The 19746-nt window shown below is 39.6% G+C and overlaps 2 protein-coding genes across 2 annotated transcripts; one reads left to right on the forward strand and one right to left on the reverse strand.

Moving 5' to 3' along the window:
• Positions 1-411: 411 nt before the first annotated feature.
• LOC112572390 lies at positions 412-11866 on the forward strand. Its single transcript, XM_025252049.1, has 22 exons — positions 412-663; positions 927-992; positions 2078-2294; positions 2661-2823; positions 3202-3391; positions 3577-3659; positions 4459-4579; positions 5059-5133; positions 5630-5718; positions 5984-6057; positions 6176-6252; positions 6635-6718; positions 7086-7159; positions 7604-7687; positions 7936-7996; positions 8221-8473; positions 9033-9211; positions 9497-9548; positions 9997-10076; positions 10360-10440; positions 10774-10908; positions 11608-11866. The coding sequence occupies exons 4-22, from the start codon at positions 2807-2809 to the stop codon at positions 11761-11763; spliced, it is 1965 nt and encodes a 654-aa protein (XP_025107834.1). The 5' UTR covers positions 412-663; positions 927-992; positions 2078-2294; positions 2661-2806; the 3' UTR covers positions 11764-11866.
• A 135-nt stretch (positions 11867-12001) lies between these two features.
• On the reverse strand, positions 12002-19454 carry LOC112572391. Its single transcript, XM_025252050.1, is given in 11 exon segments — positions 12002-13679; positions 14504-14590; positions 15626-15692; positions 16265-16351; positions 16547-16663; positions 16809-16867; positions 17164-17281; positions 17520-17668; positions 18425-18547; positions 18550-18592; positions 19232-19454. Coding segments are annotated over 11 exon segments (1038 nt in total). The 5' UTR covers positions 19355-19454; the 3' UTR covers positions 12002-13614.
• Between the last annotated feature and the right edge of the window lie 292 nt (positions 19455-19746).

The raw sequence follows: 19746 nt of genomic DNA on the forward strand, positions 1-19746 counted from the left end.
ATAAAGGGACATATTTTTTTTTCAGTCTCACCTGTCGTTTACTAGAAAGTATGCACGCACACAACCGTCAAGTGGTTTCAACGACAGCTCGAGGTGTGTGGCTGTACAAGCACGTCACTGTTACAACTCTGTAGTACAGCTCTCGGGGGTCTTGAAGCATACTTACACAAAAATAATAAATATAGCGAAGAACAATGTAAGATAATGGGGTGTACATGACGTCACACTGACATGAATTCCGGGTGCAGTATCGAGTTTTACTAGATGATAAAGGAATTCTGTTAGAGATAGAGAGCTGCAATACCCATAGAGTGCAGCAAGTATAGTATAGTGCAATTAGCTAGGCATGCACACATGGACATACACATAAATACACGGGCGTATGCACGCACGCACACATGGACCGCGGATCTCTACCGTAGGCCAGCTTCTGAGGTGATTTCAATATCCTGGGGTCGCTACCATATCCTCCAGCATACTTATAGCCGATCAAAGGAACTACAATAGTCAAAACAGACCTGTCTCGCAGCCAATTAGACGCCAGTTGCATGCTTAGACAAACGGCCATCAGCCTGGAGTCGTTTGAAGCTGTGGAGCCATGGTTTACCCGACTTGCCGGGGTATGTCCCGACAAGTGGCAAGCTGTGCACTACGTGTGTAACGGTGAGAGCTGGGGATTCCAATGTTCAATGTTTTACCTGTCAGCTCTTTGCTCAAGTGCATGTTAAAGCCGGAGGCTGTCGGGGTTTTTGAAAAGTCATATGTGGCTGAATGTATAATACCGGATAAATCTTTACTGACGATATATTGCTGAATCTTTGCCAATAATGCATAGCTGAATCTTCACTGGCAGTATATAGTGAAATTCATTTCTTTGCTCGAAGGAAATGTCGGTCTGTCATTCTTTAACTTTCTCTCTCTCTCAGGCGCATTGCCCCGCGTGGTGTGGCCTAGGAGGTGTCTGAGTTTCTTCCAAGACTGTTACTTGGTCGGTGAGTCTCACGACAGTTGTTGACTCAATTTATTTTGTAATAGTAAAGTGAAACTCGCAATCAATAGTGAAAAATAACTGTATTCCACACATTGTGTTAACACCTTCCTTCATATTGTTTGTATTTTTTTTTAAAATTAGTCTTGTTGAAACTTGCCTTGTCGGCAAGTCCGATCGAGGACTGGTGAGACTAAATCCTGACAACCAGTGAACACTCTGTCACGAGACTCGCAAACGCCTTTCACAGTGTTAAATCGTTTAAAACGGACTGCATGACACCAACGAAGAAAGTCTTTCGATGCATTCCTCGTGCTGAGTACACATGGTGAGGTGGGAGGAACAACTCTCGCCTGCGCACGTAGCAACCGCGAGCAACTTGTACAGTTCTCGGCAACCCGTGATTCTTGCCTTGCGGTCCCACACTGCTGCCGGTTTAATTCCAGTACAGTAAATGCTTAAATATTTCGGTTCCATCACAACACTGAAGCTGTTGTTGGGGAAGGAGGAGGATTAAAATGGTTGCTGAATGGCTGATTCTGCATGAAAACACATTACAGGTGGACTGATTTTGTTTTCTCAAGAAAACAGATTTTAAGTAGACAAAAGCGGACGTACTGAAAAAAAATTGTCCAGAGTGTTTAAAAAGCCAATAATTACAGCCTCGACACCAATAGCCGTCTCTGTGTTCTATTTCGCTTCATTATTATCATTAGTCGTTTGCCTTCGCGCACCTGTAATTTTAGCACACATGCACTAGTATGATATGACAGTTTATGGTTTGCAAATACGCGCACGAAAACGCACCGACGCAAGCAAACACAAACGTGTGTGTGGTGGTGGTGGGGTGGTGGTGGTTAGAGCTATTAAAGCTACAATAAAAATTGTTTTCCACCTCAGAAAGCTGTATAATATCAAGGGAGTAGTGAGTCACTTCCGCTTTCTTTCTATAGAGACCACCCATTGCCTGGTCAGTAAACAAAGCATGCAAGACTGTATTGGAACGAAAGGGAGAAATTTGTGGTTACCTTTCCACCGAGTTTCTTGGACTCGTTCAATGGTTGGCAGTGAAAGATTTATTTACTGCAGGTGACACCGGCACGCAAAGTGAGTTCGCTTTGGTTGTCGCCCCCTCACTTTAAACCCACAATCACTGCCGGCGTCCATTACTTATCTGTGTGTTGCGAGGCATCAGAAAGCAGCGGATGTCGTCCTGTCTTGAAAATGAGGACTTTGTGTAAATGTATGAGAAAGAAAAGCTTCTGTGATGACAGACGAATGTAGAAGTTGGATAAACACAGACAAGGTAAGCTAGATAGAGAAGACTATTGTTCTCATCTGAACTGTGATGTAAATGTCTGGAATATAGCAATGCAGAGAAGATTCCAGGAATTTTAATCAATGTTCTTAATCAGTAAAACTCTTCACAGCGTTTCATCAAATTTTTTGTCGACCTCTGAAGATCACAGATGTATCACAATATTTTCCACACACAAAAATGTGCAAATTCAATCAATTCGCGTGTTTTTACTGAGTTTTGACAAACACGCGTTGCTTTGGAAAACATAAACACTTAGGAAAACGCAGTCAAAATACATGTCATCAGACAAAACATTTTTGTGGTCAAACCGAGGATTTTGTTTGAGTGTAGATCTTTTCGTCGCACTCTCAGGTCAAAGTTGAAGCCTGCTCACAAAACATCCGGCGGTGTGCAGCTTGGTTAGCGGTGACTACGTTGTCGTCTACACCTGCGGACTAAAACGGGACACCGTCATCGTCATTATCATCGTCATCAAGTCTACGACGGGCGTGTCCATCATGTCGCAGCACAGCAGGTGAGAAGTGGGACGGTGAAGGCCATCGCCTCACTGCCATGCAATGGAGAAAGTAAATTTTAGGAGGCGAATCCCAGGTATTTTAGATGTTTAACATGTTCAAGATCAATGTAGTAGGAAGCAGAAGGAAATTACCCCCTTAAAAAAAGATACCGAGGCAAGAATGTGAACATCGTTCACAGTCAACATGGAGTTTGCCCCCCTTTCTTCCCAAAACCGATCATTTTCCTGCGCCACTGAAGATGGCTGATAGCTTAAGTTCATAATGTATCGTGTTGGGTACATTCTAACTCTCAATTTCTTTATCTCACTCTCTATTTCTCTCTTTTAGCAAACTGGTTAGTCATTCGGTTAGTCTTTTATTTCTACCTTTGGCAGACGCAGTTCTGTGAGTTCCCAGGGGAGAACACGCCGGGATTCCGCAGCTGGGTTATCCCGCTTGACGAGTATGACTCGCCGAGACAGCTCTACTTCCGTCGGAACTGGGAGACTTGGCATGCTAGCCTCTGCTCTAGCTCTCAGGCGAAAAGTGTCCTCTGTACTCGCTGTCAAGGAAAGCAAGGCCAAGGTAAACAGCTTCTTTCGTGGGCTGGCAGACGGCCCCGCGATTTCGCACGAGCAGACAGGTTATTTACAACATTCATGCATGTGACATAAAAATGTTATAACTATAATGAAATAACTGATTTATGCGACGGTGGGCCTTGTTACATGATTATTTGACTTGTTTAAGGATTGTTGGTCTTGTTTCAGGATTATTGGAAGAAACTACGCTTCTGGATGCACATTATCTACGTCTTAGCGAGGATAGTGAAAACACTGACCCGCACCGCCATGTGAGTGACGTGCTTGCCACGAGCGGCGTGGGTGACGTGCATGACGTGGGTGTCCTGAATGGTGTGCATCCGTGCGTGCTTTCACTTTTAAAAAAATATGCCTTGAGGGATATGCCTGAGCACGAGTTATGATCCATGGCATTGCTGTTCCCTAGTCTCGTCAAGAGTTTACCATTCATTATCACTTGAAAGTCATGTGACACACTGGGCCAGAAGCAAGAAAACACATGTCAAAGGAAGTTTACAGGACTTTGGGTTCATTGTTTATGGTTGTACTTTTTTAAGTCTGGTGTAAATTTTACCGTAACTTGAATTTACCTGAAACAGTTTAGAATATTTGTTTTCAAAACTTATTGAGAGCAGCGTGGAGAGTTTAACATGATTTGTGTATATTTAATCTTTTCTGTGTTCTGAAGGACACTTCGATTACATTCCTTCATTCTAGTGTAAGGGAATGAGGATTTAAAGTATTCTGCGCTTAGATGTGACTTATTGTGTCGTAAACTGTCAATGTTTTATGTGTGTTTTTAGCTGTCTCAATGTGTTAGTCTTAAAGGTGATTTACACTATTTTTTTTTTTAAATCTCTGGGTCATTAGCTGCTAATTTTCTTAATGAAGTTACTAGCAAGTGATACGTGCCTATTCCGCAATGTCTGCACCTTGATATGTCTACACTTTAGAAAGTCAGCACCTGGCCTTGTTTGTATATATATCCAATGCAGCATCGTTTTATATGTGGATATAACAATGCCTTAATTCTGTATTTTGCCATGCCTCCATCTTTCCATGTTTTGCCAGCAAAGACCCGGCAAGCCCTTTCTACTCCCCCGAGGATGACTTGCATGATCTCACACCCAGCAGTGTGGACAAGGACCACTACATGTTCTTCGATCCCTCGTTCTTCAAGGCCAATAGACAGGTGACACTAATTTTTTTTTTACATATACTCCATTGTTATAATTAGTGTAGCCACTACATATCAGGTATCCGGAAGTGACGTCAGATAGTGCCTGCTATGTTGGAAGGCAAAGGAGGACTGTACTTACAGTGCTATGTGCTCGAAGTCTTTAGTGTCTCTGAAAATGTGAACTGTCGGAAGCTTTGTGCTAGATGTCAGATCTTTGAGAAGATGGCTGATGATATAGGTAGGGACGGAAAGACAAAGAATTTCGAGTACATGTATTTCGAATTCTAAGTGATATCAGGTTCAATTCTAATATCAGTTTCTTTTGTTTACAGATGTGTTAGGAAATTATGAAGCATTATTTTGTGACTCTGTATGTGCTATATTTAATGAGATGTACTTCTAATATGTATCAAAATATATTTCGCATGATCTTTAGTATATATTCATACTTTTAAATTCTAACTCTGCTCTGCATGACGTTTTGTTGGTAGATGCGAATGTCACAAGAAGCGGTGCGAATTCTGACAAAACCACCAGCTGATCGATCAGCGGCTGAAATTCAATTTGTAAGCACTTGGGATGCATTAAATATTTAAGTAGACACATGATGTATCATGAATTTAAATATACACATTAATATAACAGACCTTTGGTGGTGATGCATTTGAGCGTTTCAGTGGGCACCCGAAATGGTCCTGAATATTTCGATAAACATCTTTCGTGTAACTGAGTTTCTGTAAGTAGCAGAAATGTACCTGAGCCTTTTAAGTAAACTCCTGAAAAGTTTCTGAGCAATTTAGCAAAGCAGCGGAAAATTGCTAGAATACAAAGAAGCAGAAAGAAGAAATAGTTCCTCATTCACTAACCTTATATTTTTTTAACTAAAGTGAAATTGTAAAGCCCGCGAAAACTAAAATCATTGGCTAGACAAAATGTGCCATTAAATTATTCTACATAGATATTTAGCAGACTGATCCCTTAGCTAATTTAAGGCATATGCAATCTTTTCTGGTAAGAACATATTCATGATCTGTTATATTGTATTCTTTGCTATTATTTCAGATCATCACTAGTTTTCGAGGAATCAGCACCATTGCTGAATTACCTGTGCGAATGCAGAAGAACTTGGCAAGATTCGGTTACTTCGAATGGTCAGTGATTTGTCGTCTTGTTCAATTTATTTGATTAACGCAGTTGGAAGCAGAAGATAAATGTGCGACCAGTGGCCCTGTGTGTATGAGAGAGTGTATGTTAGTGTGGGAAGTTGTTAAAGATGTTGGTCATCGAGGTCAAGATCGCATAGTCTGTTCCCTTTTGAGCGCATCCATGCGAGAAAAGCATATATATATATTAATTTATGTGACTATTCTCCACATTCTGTTTCTCTGCTTCTATGTCGTCGCCTTGTTCCTGTAGCTACGAAGCCAAGCGGATGATTCTCAAACAAGGCCGTAAACCCATGGCCTTCTACTTCATTTTGTACGGAAAAGGTGAGATAACTCGTCATCACTTAAGGTCATTGCAAGATTTTAATAGCTCCCCGGTTTCTCTAAACATGAAGCCAGACAACTCACTAATACTGAACCTCTTTGCATGATGATGATTCAGTGGTGGAGGCAGTCAAAGATGATGAAACGGGCTTGGCAAAGATCGTCTGCCACATGCAGCGAGGAGAGTCTTTTGGGGTGAGTCATCTGTGACTACTTACCACTTCCAGGTAGCACTTGATCACCAGTCTTTGAAACTTTCTCTGAATTAATCATGACAGCTCTGAAGGAACTCTGGTTAAATTATAAAAGGAAAAACATTTCAGCCGTTGACGGGAAATGGTTAGGGACACTCGGCGAATACAGCATTGATTACCTGCCTCTGCATCATTTCGTGACTGTAGAATCTGAACACCGTCTGGTGTGTTCATTTAAGCATGATTCGCACTGAAAGGGATGTGGAATGAAAAAACTAATGACAAGAAATATTTGAGATGTAAGGATGGACGAAGATTGTGAAAAGGGGGCATTGCGGAGGAGGAGGATGGAAGAGAGAAAAAAATTAAAACTTCTTTTTCAGGAGCTGGCGATCATCAACCACAGCGTCCGCTGCTCGTCTGTTCTGACCCAGTCTTACACAGAGCTCCTCGCCATACCCGACTCTGTGAGTGGAAAAAAAGTCAAAGTTCGTAATGATAGTCTGAAAAAAAAACTCTAACGCGGTTTTAGCCCAGTTCTTTTAACCATAAACATCAGGGCGAAAGTTACTGGCGAAAGAAGGCAGCCAGGCTAAAAAACTTTTTTAAAATCTGTAATGACAAGGTAATAAAAAACAACAACAAAAAAGTGGATAATGTGTTTATAGGATAAGCTTGAATGAAACATGCGCCGTGTGCAACCTCGAAGATCGTTAAAATGCTTTATCACCACTTAGTGAGTGTGAAGCAGGTTGATCGCGATGTGAATGTGATGTGAAGCTGGTCAACCGTGTATTAAGACAGTTACGTCCTTTATTTTTACTCCCGGGGTAGGACTACCAGCGAATCTACATGATTGGGAACAGTAGTAAATCAACCAATGATCCTGACCTTCACCAGTTCCTGAGGTGAGTTCATCCGCTTCTTGTTGTGTTTGTGTGTGGGGGAGACAGGGTGTGATGTGTGTCGAGTTAAATTTTAATTTTGTTTATTCATGTTACATTTGTGTTGTCGTCCTGCGCCCATGCGCACTTCTTTGTGCGTGTGCGGCCGTTTGTGTGCTTGTGACCATTTCCTGAGGCGGCGCGCGCATCCATGGATTTTTGCTCTTTATTGTTTCCTTTCGCTTTTTTTTTTTAATAAAGCTGGTTTTTTGTACTCTGTATTTCTCTGAGTGTAGTTCGTGCGTACGTCTGTCCGCTTGTGTGTTTGTGCACTTGCCCTTGGGTTATGATTGTTGTTACCTTGAGACTGCAGCTTGATCATCGCTGGTGAACCGATGACAACGATGAGACCGGCAACTAGTTGATGTAGAAGGCGGTGCAATAATGTCAAACCCACTGATGTTGCAGTTCTTTGGCGTTTTTGAGAGGATGGCCAGTGGAGAAGGTCACTGACGATGCGGACCCACACAACGTCACCTTTGGTTACTTCAAGTGGGTGATGGACTGAATGCATGAAAGGAGGAGATAAAGTCGATAAGGGTGAAAAAGAAGGGAGAGTGACAGGCAGAACATATTTTCCAGGAGGGGGGAGAGAGAGAGACAAAAACCTGATGGATAGATGGACTTAGACGGATTGATCAATAGATCGAAAAGCACGTCGATTAATGAGTGATTTTGTCAGTTTGGCATTTCGATGATGATTGATGCATGATGATGATTGATGATTTTTACCTCCACAGGCGGAAAGCAGTCGTGGTGAAAGATAGCAATGTCTGTGACTGGCTAATCGTCGTGAAGTCGGTGAGGTTTGCTTTTCAATCCTTGAATTTTTCTGCAACCATCTGACAATTTGTCACTCGTTTATTGACATTAAAGAATACATTTCGATGCTGTGGGTTAAATTCTTGACCATCTTCTCACTCAATTCCTAACACAACATACACTGAACCACCACTTTCCCTCACTGAATTATTGAAATATAGACGCCTCTGTCATATTCTTACTTTAACTGAATCCTTTCGCAGGGCGCGGTGTCCGTACTGAAAAGGTTGGCCAAAGTGAAGGCCACGGTGTCCAGGCGCACAGGTCAATACAAGCGCACGACCAGCACCTCCAGGTACCTGAGCTTCCTCGGTCATGCCAAAGACTACGCCAGATGGCTACACTACCATTCTATCTCCCTCCCCCCTCCCCTGTCTGTCACCGACAATGAAGACGGGTGTGATGTCAGCGAAGACAAGTCAGATGAACTCTGTCTCGAAGGAGTTGGAAGAGACTGTGAGCTTTTTTTTAAGCGTTAATGCCAGCACCCCTTCCTTCACTCAATCCACTAATCCTCGCTACGCCAGTCTGGTTCGAAAGAGTGTTAAAGATTTTGTTATAATTTTCTTCCCTGATATTATCTTTTGCTTTCTTTATTTTGTCCCCTCCCGCATTCTCTCGCATTGCCATCTTTCATTCGTCTTTCTTTTCCTTGATGTTCATCACCACAATCTCCATCATGTCACAGCTTTTATTTCTTACCTCTGGCATAAAGAAACTTACCTGCAGGTAGGGTAGTCTCCAAAGTTTAGACACTGTGGAATCGAAAGTCTCTGGTTCCAGCCAGAGACAACTCCAACTGCTGGAAAACTCTCCTTGCACACCTAGCAGCTGCTCTGCTGCAATGGATGATCACGGATATGTATAATACAAGTTCGTGAGATGATAGATTTATCATGTAATGACAGCAGAAGGAAAAGGTTGTGTTTTGCCTTCCAGATGCCACGCCCTGATACAGTGAACCACTTTCACTGCCCCCACGGCCTCCAGTCTAACCTTGACCTTTTACCTGCAGATAAAGAGGAGGAAGAAAACGAAGAGTTTAACCACTGCGATGACATGGCCATTCAAGCTGTGTCCCGCGCCATGCGCCCACACACAGGTCACGTGGGCAACCAGACTGACATAAGAACCAGGCTCCGTAAAGCTTGGTCAGCCAAGGACGGTGGCTCTAGAGCAGCCAGGATGTCAAGGGTTAGTAATCAGAAAACAGAATCAATTCATTTCAACAAAAATCTACACGATAGAAAGCATTAAAAAGAATGACAAAAAGGGAACTCATTGGAATAAAAAGTTTAAGTAGCTGTACATGTATTTATTTGCACTTTTTGAAAGAACACAGAGAAGTCCAGAACACGCATGAAAACAATCAACTATTAACGCCTGCATAAACGCACAGTTTCCATAAAAATAATTGCTATTCGCCAAATTTTATGTTTAAACTTTCTTAGTCTATTATTATTATACAATTTTTTTCAGACTGGCAACTTCAAAACAGTGAAAATTAAGTTTGACATGGAAACTGCAGCAGGTGAGATTTTTCCTACTAAGAAACAACATTCCTTAAATTTTTCCTTTTTTCCTCCCTCTCTCTCTTACCTTTTTCCATTATGTTTGCCGAAGAAGGGCAGGGGATGAAACCAAAGTACAATCATTATACTGTCGGAACAGGTATTTTTACAGCAGAGTCGAGTCACTCTTCGCCTGCAAAGTCCTAATGAAACAGCACAATACAGATTTATTTGTGTGAGAAGTCAATTAAAAAACTTCTCACACAGTTATAGAAATCAAAAACCACATACACGTAGCACAAAGTCAACACCAACGCACATTTACACCTGTCACACACACCATCACGACTACAGAAGATACAAGATTGAATATAAACAGAAAAATATCATAATTAATTTACTTCAAATGATTACGCTGAAGATGAAATCCCTGTAAATTAAATGGTCAGATGGTTATGTTTATTCCAGTCAACACAAATGACCAGAGGACATTAGCTGACAACAGGTCATGCACAGATAACTCGGACTCGCGTTCCAGTGCAAGGGAGGTAACTCAATTCAAGCGCTTACTCTAAAATTTATCAGATAGGTGGTTGTTGTAGCTGTCGTCTTGTTTATATCGAAAGGACAAGCTTGTTTTTTGTATAAAAAAGAAAAGACGGAGAAAGCTTGTGCATAAATCTTCTTGTTAATTATTTCTATTTCTGAAAACAGTGAGTGGCTTGGTTGGACTGTGCTGGGGTAGGTGGCTTGGTAGATTGCTTGTGTGGCTGGTTGGTCAGTCGAACGATTCATTGATTGTATCACGACTCGTTTCTCTTCGTCGCTCAGGTCCGAGGGCTCGCGGCGGCGGCGGCGGAGGTGAACCCTCAGTTTGTCCTTGTGCACACGCTCACAAAAGGAGATGTCTTCGTGAGTACCTTTCATTGTTTACTAGTACACCTACGTTAGAAAATCCGTGATTGTGCTGGAGTATGTGTCACAATATAGCCATCCTGAATCGGCAGAATCGCTAACATAATAGCTATGATCATGAGGTACATTCCTACTTCCAGGATTTTCTTGAACTTTGCTTAATATTCAACCCTAGTCATAGCTGTGATCCGATAGCCAGATTTAAGACCTAACCTGACTTCCTAGGTCTGGGTTACAAACTAACACTAACAAAACTAATACAAGCGGGAAACCTAAGTCTGGCAAAGCTAGTAGTCCACGGTCCAAACATCTTTTCCTACTTTGTTGCAGGGTCTGTCGTCTCTCGTCTTCCTTGACCAGCCCAGCTTGTGTCTTGTTAGTAACGGCGCCGAGTGCCTTCTCATCAAAAAGCGGTTTTACCTGGACAACTGCCCGCCAGACCTCATGCGCAGACTTAAAGTTGAGGTACTGTCTGGATAGGATGTCATTTTTATTTCGTTACTAATGATTGGAGCTTTCAGACCTGCACACACCGCGTTAGAACAGTCACATCACCAGGTTTACTAGGTTAGAGATAGAAACCACTCAAAAGCAGTATTTTCTTAAAGAAAAGCGGAAGTACGTCACAGAGCGGTCGATCATATTGAACAGACGTGGGCGAGGTTCTGGAATGATCGATTGTTCACAGGTAAGTGGTGCGTGAAGTCGATTGCCATTAATAAACTGGCTTTAATGAGCCGGGTGATATGTACATTTTAGATTCTTATACTAGAGATACACCCCACTTATACTAGAGGCAGGTGTGGAGTTATGTGCCGTTAATGAACTGGCTGTAATAAACCGGGTAATCAGGATATTTTAGGTTTGTTTTCCCTTGAATGGATTAAACGACAGAAGTGACTTCTGTGACTATTTTTAATATTTATGTGTACTGTGCAAAGGATGTAATTTTATGTAAACTTATTGCTATATTACTATCACAAAAGTACATTCAGTTTTTGAATGGTAATGAAACAATTTAAATTAGAAATTCACGGTACAGAGTGATTTTAGGTCCGCCATTTCTTTTACTTATAATTAGTAATTAAGGTGGTCCGTGGACCGAAATGCTTTGAGAACCACTGCCCTAGAGCTGTCTTTTCCTCTGTTTTTATGTTTGTTCAGGTGTCACCCTACCCAAGTGAGAAGAAACTTCAGCAGGACCTGGTAGATCGGGTCAACTGGGATATATACAAGAGTGTTGTCAGACGACAAGTGACAGGACATAAACAGTTAAAAGTTCCAACGTTGAGGTTTCCTGCAACCCTTGCTAAGTGTTGAGTCATGGTCGCATGTTTGTGTTATATCTAGGGAACATGTACCAAAGAAGGCAAATATTTTGTGATTGTCTTACTTTTCTTTTGATACCATGAGTGCTGCCACTTCAATGGATTTTTCAGTGATTTCTACACTGAAGCATATAACACAATACTGTACAACCTTCCATAACAACCAGTAATTTTTACTTTGGAACATGGGCTTAGGCACTGCACCAAGCACACAATCACCAACTCTGATGTTCATCTTTAAATTTATGTCAGAAAAGTCTCCACAGTATTATTATAGGGTAAGAAGAAAAAATACCAAATTGCAAAATTAACAAAATCTGTATACATCTACCCAAGATAAAATCAGACTTTGTTCTGTTTTGTACATTTCCTAATTCTTAAAAGTGAGTTAAAAAACTGATAAATTTTCATGTCGTGGGTGAGCAAATACAACAAATATGGAATGACAATAATCACAGTTTATCATTGGAAACGACTCTAAATGAACTTCCATGAGTTATACAAAGTAACATGATCAGTCCAAAAATTCATCTTCAAGAACAGTAAACAATAACAACAGCACTCTAAAATGTAAAAAAGTTTTTCTTCTGAATTTTTATGCTTACTCTCAAAAGACGAATTGTAACCATATTTTTATTTTTGATACAACGGCAGCTGACATGTCTTGAAAGGTTTGTCTTGCTAACTTAACTACTCAAGAAATTCATGAAAGGACAATGATGTCAGTAAGGGCTGAATTAAATACCAGCTCTTATCACTTGTGTGTGAGTCAGCTCTGGTCAGTGGTGGAGTTGAGATACGAGTACATGTATTTTAGTTGGCTTGATGAACTTGGTAAACAGCCAAGAAGAAGAAACTTTCTTAGTATTTCAATTATGTTTCACCTGATTACATTAGTTTTTATGGTCTTCCGGTTGAGAACTCTAAACTTAACTAAGCTCATGTTAAAACTGACAAAAAAAGAATAACCTACCTTTCATGAAAGATAATAACATATCAGCATGATAACAAGGCAGCACGACCAGATTCAGCAGATCAACAAACAATTATTAAGCCAACAAGCAGTCTGCACTTGCATTTGATTACTTTGCAGCTACAAAATATTGCATCACTGTTCACAGTTCAGGCTCTTTGCTTTGTGAAGTACAAATACTACTGAACATTTTTCTAAATCAGCACCGTTTGTCAAATATACCTTGCACACTCTAACAATCTACCCTTTCACTAGACATTGAGCAGAGGAATACAACTTTTGTTCTGTATTGTATTCTTGTAGGCTTGTTCCACATAGTAAGAATTCTACTTGCATCCACAGTATCATTCTGTATTTTGTGACTGCTGTTTTCTATGCAGTGGAGATGGGCACCAAGACAATGGCTTACGAAGTCCAGATCTTGATGTGATAAAACCTTCTCAAAATGACCAGAGAAACACATGCGCTGGCAGAAATCTGTCTTCACTAATCTTGATGAAAATAAATAAGCACCTAATATGTATAAAGCAAAAATCACAGCATATAATGCGCTATTGACTGCATTCCCTTTGATTTTCTAGAGCACTAGCAAGAAGATACAGTCTCAGATAACCACACATTTCAAGTACCCAACCAATGCAAAGGAAAGTTATGAGCAATCTTTCTTTACATGAGAATATGCTGGGTGTCTTCAAAGGGAAGACACATCTTACCTTGCTATAAGTAATATCTAGATGCCACTTTATATTGGAATGAATCATTGAAGACATTTTTTGCAAACCACTTGGCTTTAAAATCTTGCAAAAATGTCCTCTTCACAGCCTCTTCACCTGACCATCACTCAAAAGCTGAAAATTGCTGCTACAAGCTTTATCGCCATCGTGACCGATTGTTAGACAGGAGACCAGTCTTCTCTGTTGCCACAACATCTCTTGCTACAAAACAAAGGTTTGAAGATCAGTGATTTGACCAAAGTCTACAGAATCTCCATCTATCAAAATGTGTTCTGCACTACTCACAAGGCTGACTGCTAGCATAACAAGTCACATGTGATAGATGCACTTAATAACACTTTGCTGTTCTACTGTCAACTAGGTATAGGATATCATGTCTCCAGGACACAATTACCCTGAGGAGGTGAATGTAAACAGCGGGAAACGTGTTGTGTGCAATGGGGTTGCTGGAAGCCTGTTCTATTCTGAGTATCCTGTGGTGTCAATCATGCTAATCTTGTGAACATTGCAAGCCACTGCACTGCACATCAATTTTCCTCACCCCATGTTTTATCAAAGAACTGTATTTTAATGCTTGATAATCTTGTCTGAAGGCTGGTGACATTCATGAACTGCTCTTAGGCAATGTTGTGGATACTGCCATGATGACTAAGACTTGCATTTAGGTTTAATAGTTAAATATCACCAAACTGACTCCTCATGGAAACAGTTTCTCTATTTCTGCATGTTGATAGTAAAGGGGGTGGGACTGCTTTTGTCTTGAAAAAAACTGTTTTATAACCTGTACATTGTTAAATCTTTCTCCTCATCATACATTTTCATATTGTAAAGTGTGTTAAGCTTTAACAGGAGTTGTACTATAAAGACTGCTTTATGATGATTACTATTACTATTTACATGAGGACACACGTGGTCTGCACATGCAATTGTTTGCATGCAGGTGCACATGCACAGACAACAGCACTTATTTACATCAATGCCTTGCACACATAAAACAAGACATATACTCCAAACACAGAACTTACTTTGCTCTTTCAAACCCTTTCCAAAGTTGCTGTAGACAATGTAAAGCTCCACCATGATCATCAACCATACCAACAGCGCCAGTGCAGCTGCAAAGTAAACATAGGTGTGTACACACAGCACAGTTCTGATAATGAGGGTACATCTCACCGCGTACAGATGAATTAGCAATTTAAATTATGGTGCAGTAAGAGTCATGTATCTCTTTATTGAACTTCCCTTTTTTAAAACATCATCCACTTTCATAATTGCTCACTAGTCTTACAAATAAGGTTGGTAGATTGTGGCAATGCTCACACATATGTGTACTTGCTGCAAACGGCAGTGGATAATCATGCAAAAACTTATCATTTGTCTGACCTTCGTCAAATCTACAGCTAGGTCATGGGCTGGTTGTTTTGATGGGGGGGGGGGGGTTTGTTGTTTTTTCTGCCTTGCTGCATAATTTTTTTATTATTTTCTCCATTCTAAAATTTTATTAGTGATACCAGATAAAACAATACTAAACAGAAGTTCAGCATACATCTAGTATGCTGAACAAAGATGCAATTTTGTAAATTAAGATAGCAGTGACGACGGAGAGAGAACTAGAGAACTTAACCTCAACAGCAAGAGAAAAGGAGAGGAAACCAGCGAGCGACAGAGTTAGTTGCATGGCAGATAGCACTACAGCAATTTGTACTCCCACTTTCACTTGAAACTTCGTGCCCACTGCTGAACATAAGCTGTCAACCTGTTAGCCTAGAGAAGGGACATCAAGAGTAGAAGTGTTTTATTATTTTGCTCCACTGATGCCCCACATGATTAGGCATGACTCAAAAGAAGTGATAGATCGAAGTGGGACAATAAGCTGAGCTGTAAAACACTGAGAAGAAGAAATCAATGCAGGCAAAGCCATGTACCTAACTGGATCATTGAGATCACTGATCAAAGCGTTTCAGCATGCCTACAAATACCAGAAGATTGAACAGATTTTTAAATATCTTGTGTTTAGGGGCTGCAAGGATGAGTGTACAGTCATATAGGACATGCGCATATATGTGTACATTTCCACATTCTGTCATTTGTGCATAAATGTACATGCAATTCCATAAGTCTGAGAAAAAGTCAACTCCAAAACTTACTGGCTGCAAGGAGTGAGTAAATGATTGTGGAACTGACATCAATCCCATCTCGTAAGTCAGTGTAAATCTGGTAATGGTAACATTCTATTCTCAGCAACATTTCTCATTATTGTATCTGGCTGTAACTGCATTTAGTTTACTGATCTCTTTAGGTTTATTGCACTGCTAGCTTTTCCCTTTTAGTAATATGATATCACTCTCTGTAAGTGAGCAAGCAGTGGCAGCTAAAAGTTATTTCAACCAAGGAAACAAGGCATCATGCGTGGTTCTTGAGTAACTTTGAAGACATTTTAGATCAATAATAAAAAAAAGTTAACTAAAAGAATCTGAAATTAACATATACAAATGTTCATAAAAAGTTCGTACTTTAGCTCTGTTGAAAGTAAATTATGCTAAAATAATGCATTGCAATTCAATACTACATGCGTCTTCAAAAGGAAGACAGATCTTACCTTACTATAAGTGAGGGAAAGATGTTATTTTATCTTGGAATGAATTATTTAAGAACCTTTTTGCAAACCATATCAGCTTTAAAAAGAAAAACTTGCAAGAATGGGATTGTGGCAAAAGTTATTTATTTTAGTTAGTCCCAGTGCTCACCTTCGCAGCATAACAAGGAATAAACTAAACAGTGCTCACCTTCACCACTTTATATATGTAGTAGCAGGGTTTAACAAATCCCAGCACAAAAAACAAAATGGCTCCCCACTTCAGTTCCTTCCTAAGCTGAAAACAAACAGAATCTTGCACCAACTGCTTATTGATATATTGCGAAAATATGAAGAGAAAGTTATTGTGAAATTTACATAGTGATGTCACTTTCAATAACAATGAAATCACTGATATTTGAACGTACATGTTTATTGTTATCTTCACTTAAAGGATTAATTTCTAAGCAGATGCCAATGTCTTTGCTCTCACCATGACCCATCCCAGCAGACACCAACCAAATGAGAAGGGAAGGCCAACAGATAAGGAAACTGTCTCGAGCATTGAGAATGATGTCCCCTCCTTCAAGGCCAAAACAACAATGCTGGTCTGCAACATACCAGCACAACCAATACTTTGGTAACTCTCATTGTCAATATCCTTACGATATTTTTTTTTCAAAGTACTGTCAAGGTGCTATAAAGATTATATAAGTAAATGCAATGATAATAATATCTTCATGATATGCACTTACTGAAGTTTGCAGGTCAAACTTGAGCAGACATGAAAAAAGAGCCGCTTGCCGATAAAGTGCTGAAACATGAACATAAATATTGTTTTGGTGGACAAGGATAATTATTTTACACAGGGTGTCACTAATAGGAGAGTACTGCCAAAATATGTGTGTGTTCAGCTGCACCAAATGATATTCCAAGGACTCACCAGTACACCTCCTAGATGAAAATACATATAAAAGCATTTTCGTCAATCTTACATGATTAAATGGAATTTCACCAAAGACAGAAGTGAAAAGGACCTTTTTTGCCATCCAATAGGACTAATCAATGACAGAAACAGTGTCTTTGTTAATTACAATGAATCAGACATACTTTGCAGGAGTTTTGAGGCTCCAACAATGCGGAACTCCAGGTAGCCAAACTGCTTGGATACAATGATGGCAATCAGTATGTTTGGTGGTGCCAGGATGCACGCAACTATCAGACGCACCTGTGCATGAATGAAGAGGAAGCACATACATTTTACCGGTGTATGTAAATTACAATTTAAATAAGTAACCTTTAACTGAACAAGTGGATTGCTCGATTGTTACCTAAACAATGCTTGTTCCCTAAAGAAACTCAATCTAGTGACAAAATATGAGAAAATACATTAGGTAATTATATATAGTATTTCTTTGATTTCAGGGCAAAGTTCTTTGCTTGAAGCAAAAACAGCCAGTACTCACCAGTTTGACAGTGCTGCGTCCTGCAGGATTGAACAGACTGTATTCTAGGATGCAGTACATCAACACCACTAAGATCGCTGCCACAAATGCATAAATCTCGTATACTCTTTCTCGAAGAATGCCATGTACTACATAAAATGCACAGAATCCTGCAAAAGATTTAATACATTCAATTAAGCATCCGGGAAAAGAGTTGAAATCAGAAAAATGTTTTTTACATTCAGTAAAAGCAATCCTTTCTATATCTATATGATCTTGATTTGTATGTCAAACACAAGGAAAAAAACTTTTGAAAAGCATAGGCATCACCATATTATAAATGTCTTTCATTTTTCTACATTATGAATAATGTAATTGCTCAAAACTGCACTGTATATGGATATGCATAAATAAGAGAATAAGAATCTGAGGGTAAAAGAAACAAAGTCTTATTTTTGTTTTTTCTTTTATTTTTAAAACTACGTTGTACACCCAAGCCTGTAATTCTGAGGAAAAGGAAAGTTCAGTGCTTAAATCCTGATGATGTTCATACATTTCTAATGCAATACAAACAGACATTCTGCAACAAAAACTAACATCATTATCATAAACCTAAAAATAACACCACAGGCACAAAAATCCTATCAAATTTGTTTCACAGCTTACATAATTTACCATATATTGAATAAAAGGCTGGATGAAGTAACCATGTCTAAGTTTTAATTTAAAGTAGGATGAAATCTTGAAAATAGACAGTATTCTCTACCTCACTTTAGAAAACCAAAAAGAAATATTGCTGTCAAGATGTGGTAAAAATATAATGAGAGATATTTAACTCAGTCCCCAAACTTTCACCTAACCAACAAATAAATTTTGAAAACTGATCATCATAGCATCAACAGTATCTCACATTCATTGCAGCTCACCTGCATTGATAAGGAGAAGAATGGTGAAGGTGAAGTCGGGTGACTCCAGATCTGTCTCAGCTACCTCAACAAGCCTTACAATTGTCAGGCATATTGCTGCGAGTATGTTGACAGCAGAATAACTAAAAATGCCCACTCTTTTGGAAATAATCCAGCAAATGTCTTAGACTGGAAAAAAAACAAAACAATAATCATTGATAAAATAAATTTATTTACAAGGTGTTTTCGTCTAATCTGTGTGTGGGCGCACATATACATACACAACTTGCTGGGAGTGTATGTCCTTGTATAAGGAAGAAAGAGGATGTGTGAAAAATTAAAAAAAAACTAATGCAGTGTTACCTGTGCATTTATGTCTGTGACCTTATTCTGCACCTATAACACTGATTTTTACATTCTAAGATTAATAGATGTGAAAGATAAAAAGTACTATTAGAATATAATTATCAGAGAACAGAACAGCATTGCAGTGTGTTGAGCATTTTTTCTGCTAAATATGATTTCGCCATTCAGTTTATTTAATGGAAGGGGCGTAAAACATTTATGTCAACATTAGCGTAAGCAATCCTGGAAATACGTAGTTTCAAAGCTGAAATCAACAGAGATCGTTTCAGTTCCGCCCTAACTCTATATTCTAAAGCGGCCGATTTTATTATTAAATCAACAGATTGTCGGGACAATAATTCCTAAAACAATACACTTAATGAACACGGGAAGCTATTTTATTGCTGACCAGAGATGCACGCCTTTTTATTTCCCAATACTTTATAATCAAACTTGAATTGCGACATAAAGTACTGACACTACCTTTCCTAGTGCAGTCGTGACGGTGTATTTTGGAACATCTGTGATCCCGTATTTAGAATAATCACTAGAAGTGTTTAGGTCCTCCTCTGTCAAACCATGACTGGGATTTTCCATGCTTTTCATTCCAGCTTATTTCGCTCGATACCTACTCGCAACATGACAACAGGGCAAACGCAGCGCCCATGTTAGAAGTCACATGATAGTTTATATTTAGCACAACTTTTGACCAATCAGAATATTTTCAACTATAAAAACCTGGCTTTGCTCGTGGACTTGTTTGTGACGAGAGGGAGGGACAGGGAATGACTCTGTACCCGCATTAGCTCGTGGTGTACCCGTGACCGCGGCTGGATAGGGAACCCATTCTTGTTCAGTAATTTTTCTTTGTTCATTTTCTTTTTGTTTTTAAATAAAAGAGAAAGGAAAATGCATCACGAGGAAAAACTAAATAAAGCTAGCCTTCAAAGAAGCGTTATGAAGTATATATATAATAGGGTTTCACCTGTGACTGCTAC

The sequence above is a fragment of the Pomacea canaliculata genome, linkage group LG9 (assembly GCF_003073045.1).
Source record: "Pomacea canaliculata isolate SZHN2017 linkage group LG9, ASM307304v1, whole genome shotgun sequence".
In the NCBI taxonomy this organism is placed as follows: Eukaryota; Metazoa; Mollusca; class Gastropoda; order Architaenioglossa; family Ampullariidae; genus Pomacea; species Pomacea canaliculata.

Bases quoted from the DNA above. Each gene is read 5' to 3' on its own strand.
- LOC112572390 (XM_025252049.1), top strand. The intron at 7,997-8,220 runs GTGAGGTTTGCT...ATCCTTTCGCAG, and splicing joins GGCTAATCGTCGTGAAGTCG to GGCGCGGTGTCCGTACTGAA. The intron at 9,549-9,996 runs GTGAGATTTTTC...TGTTTATTCCAG, and splicing joins TGACATGGAAACTGCAGCAG to TCAACACAAATGACCAGAGG.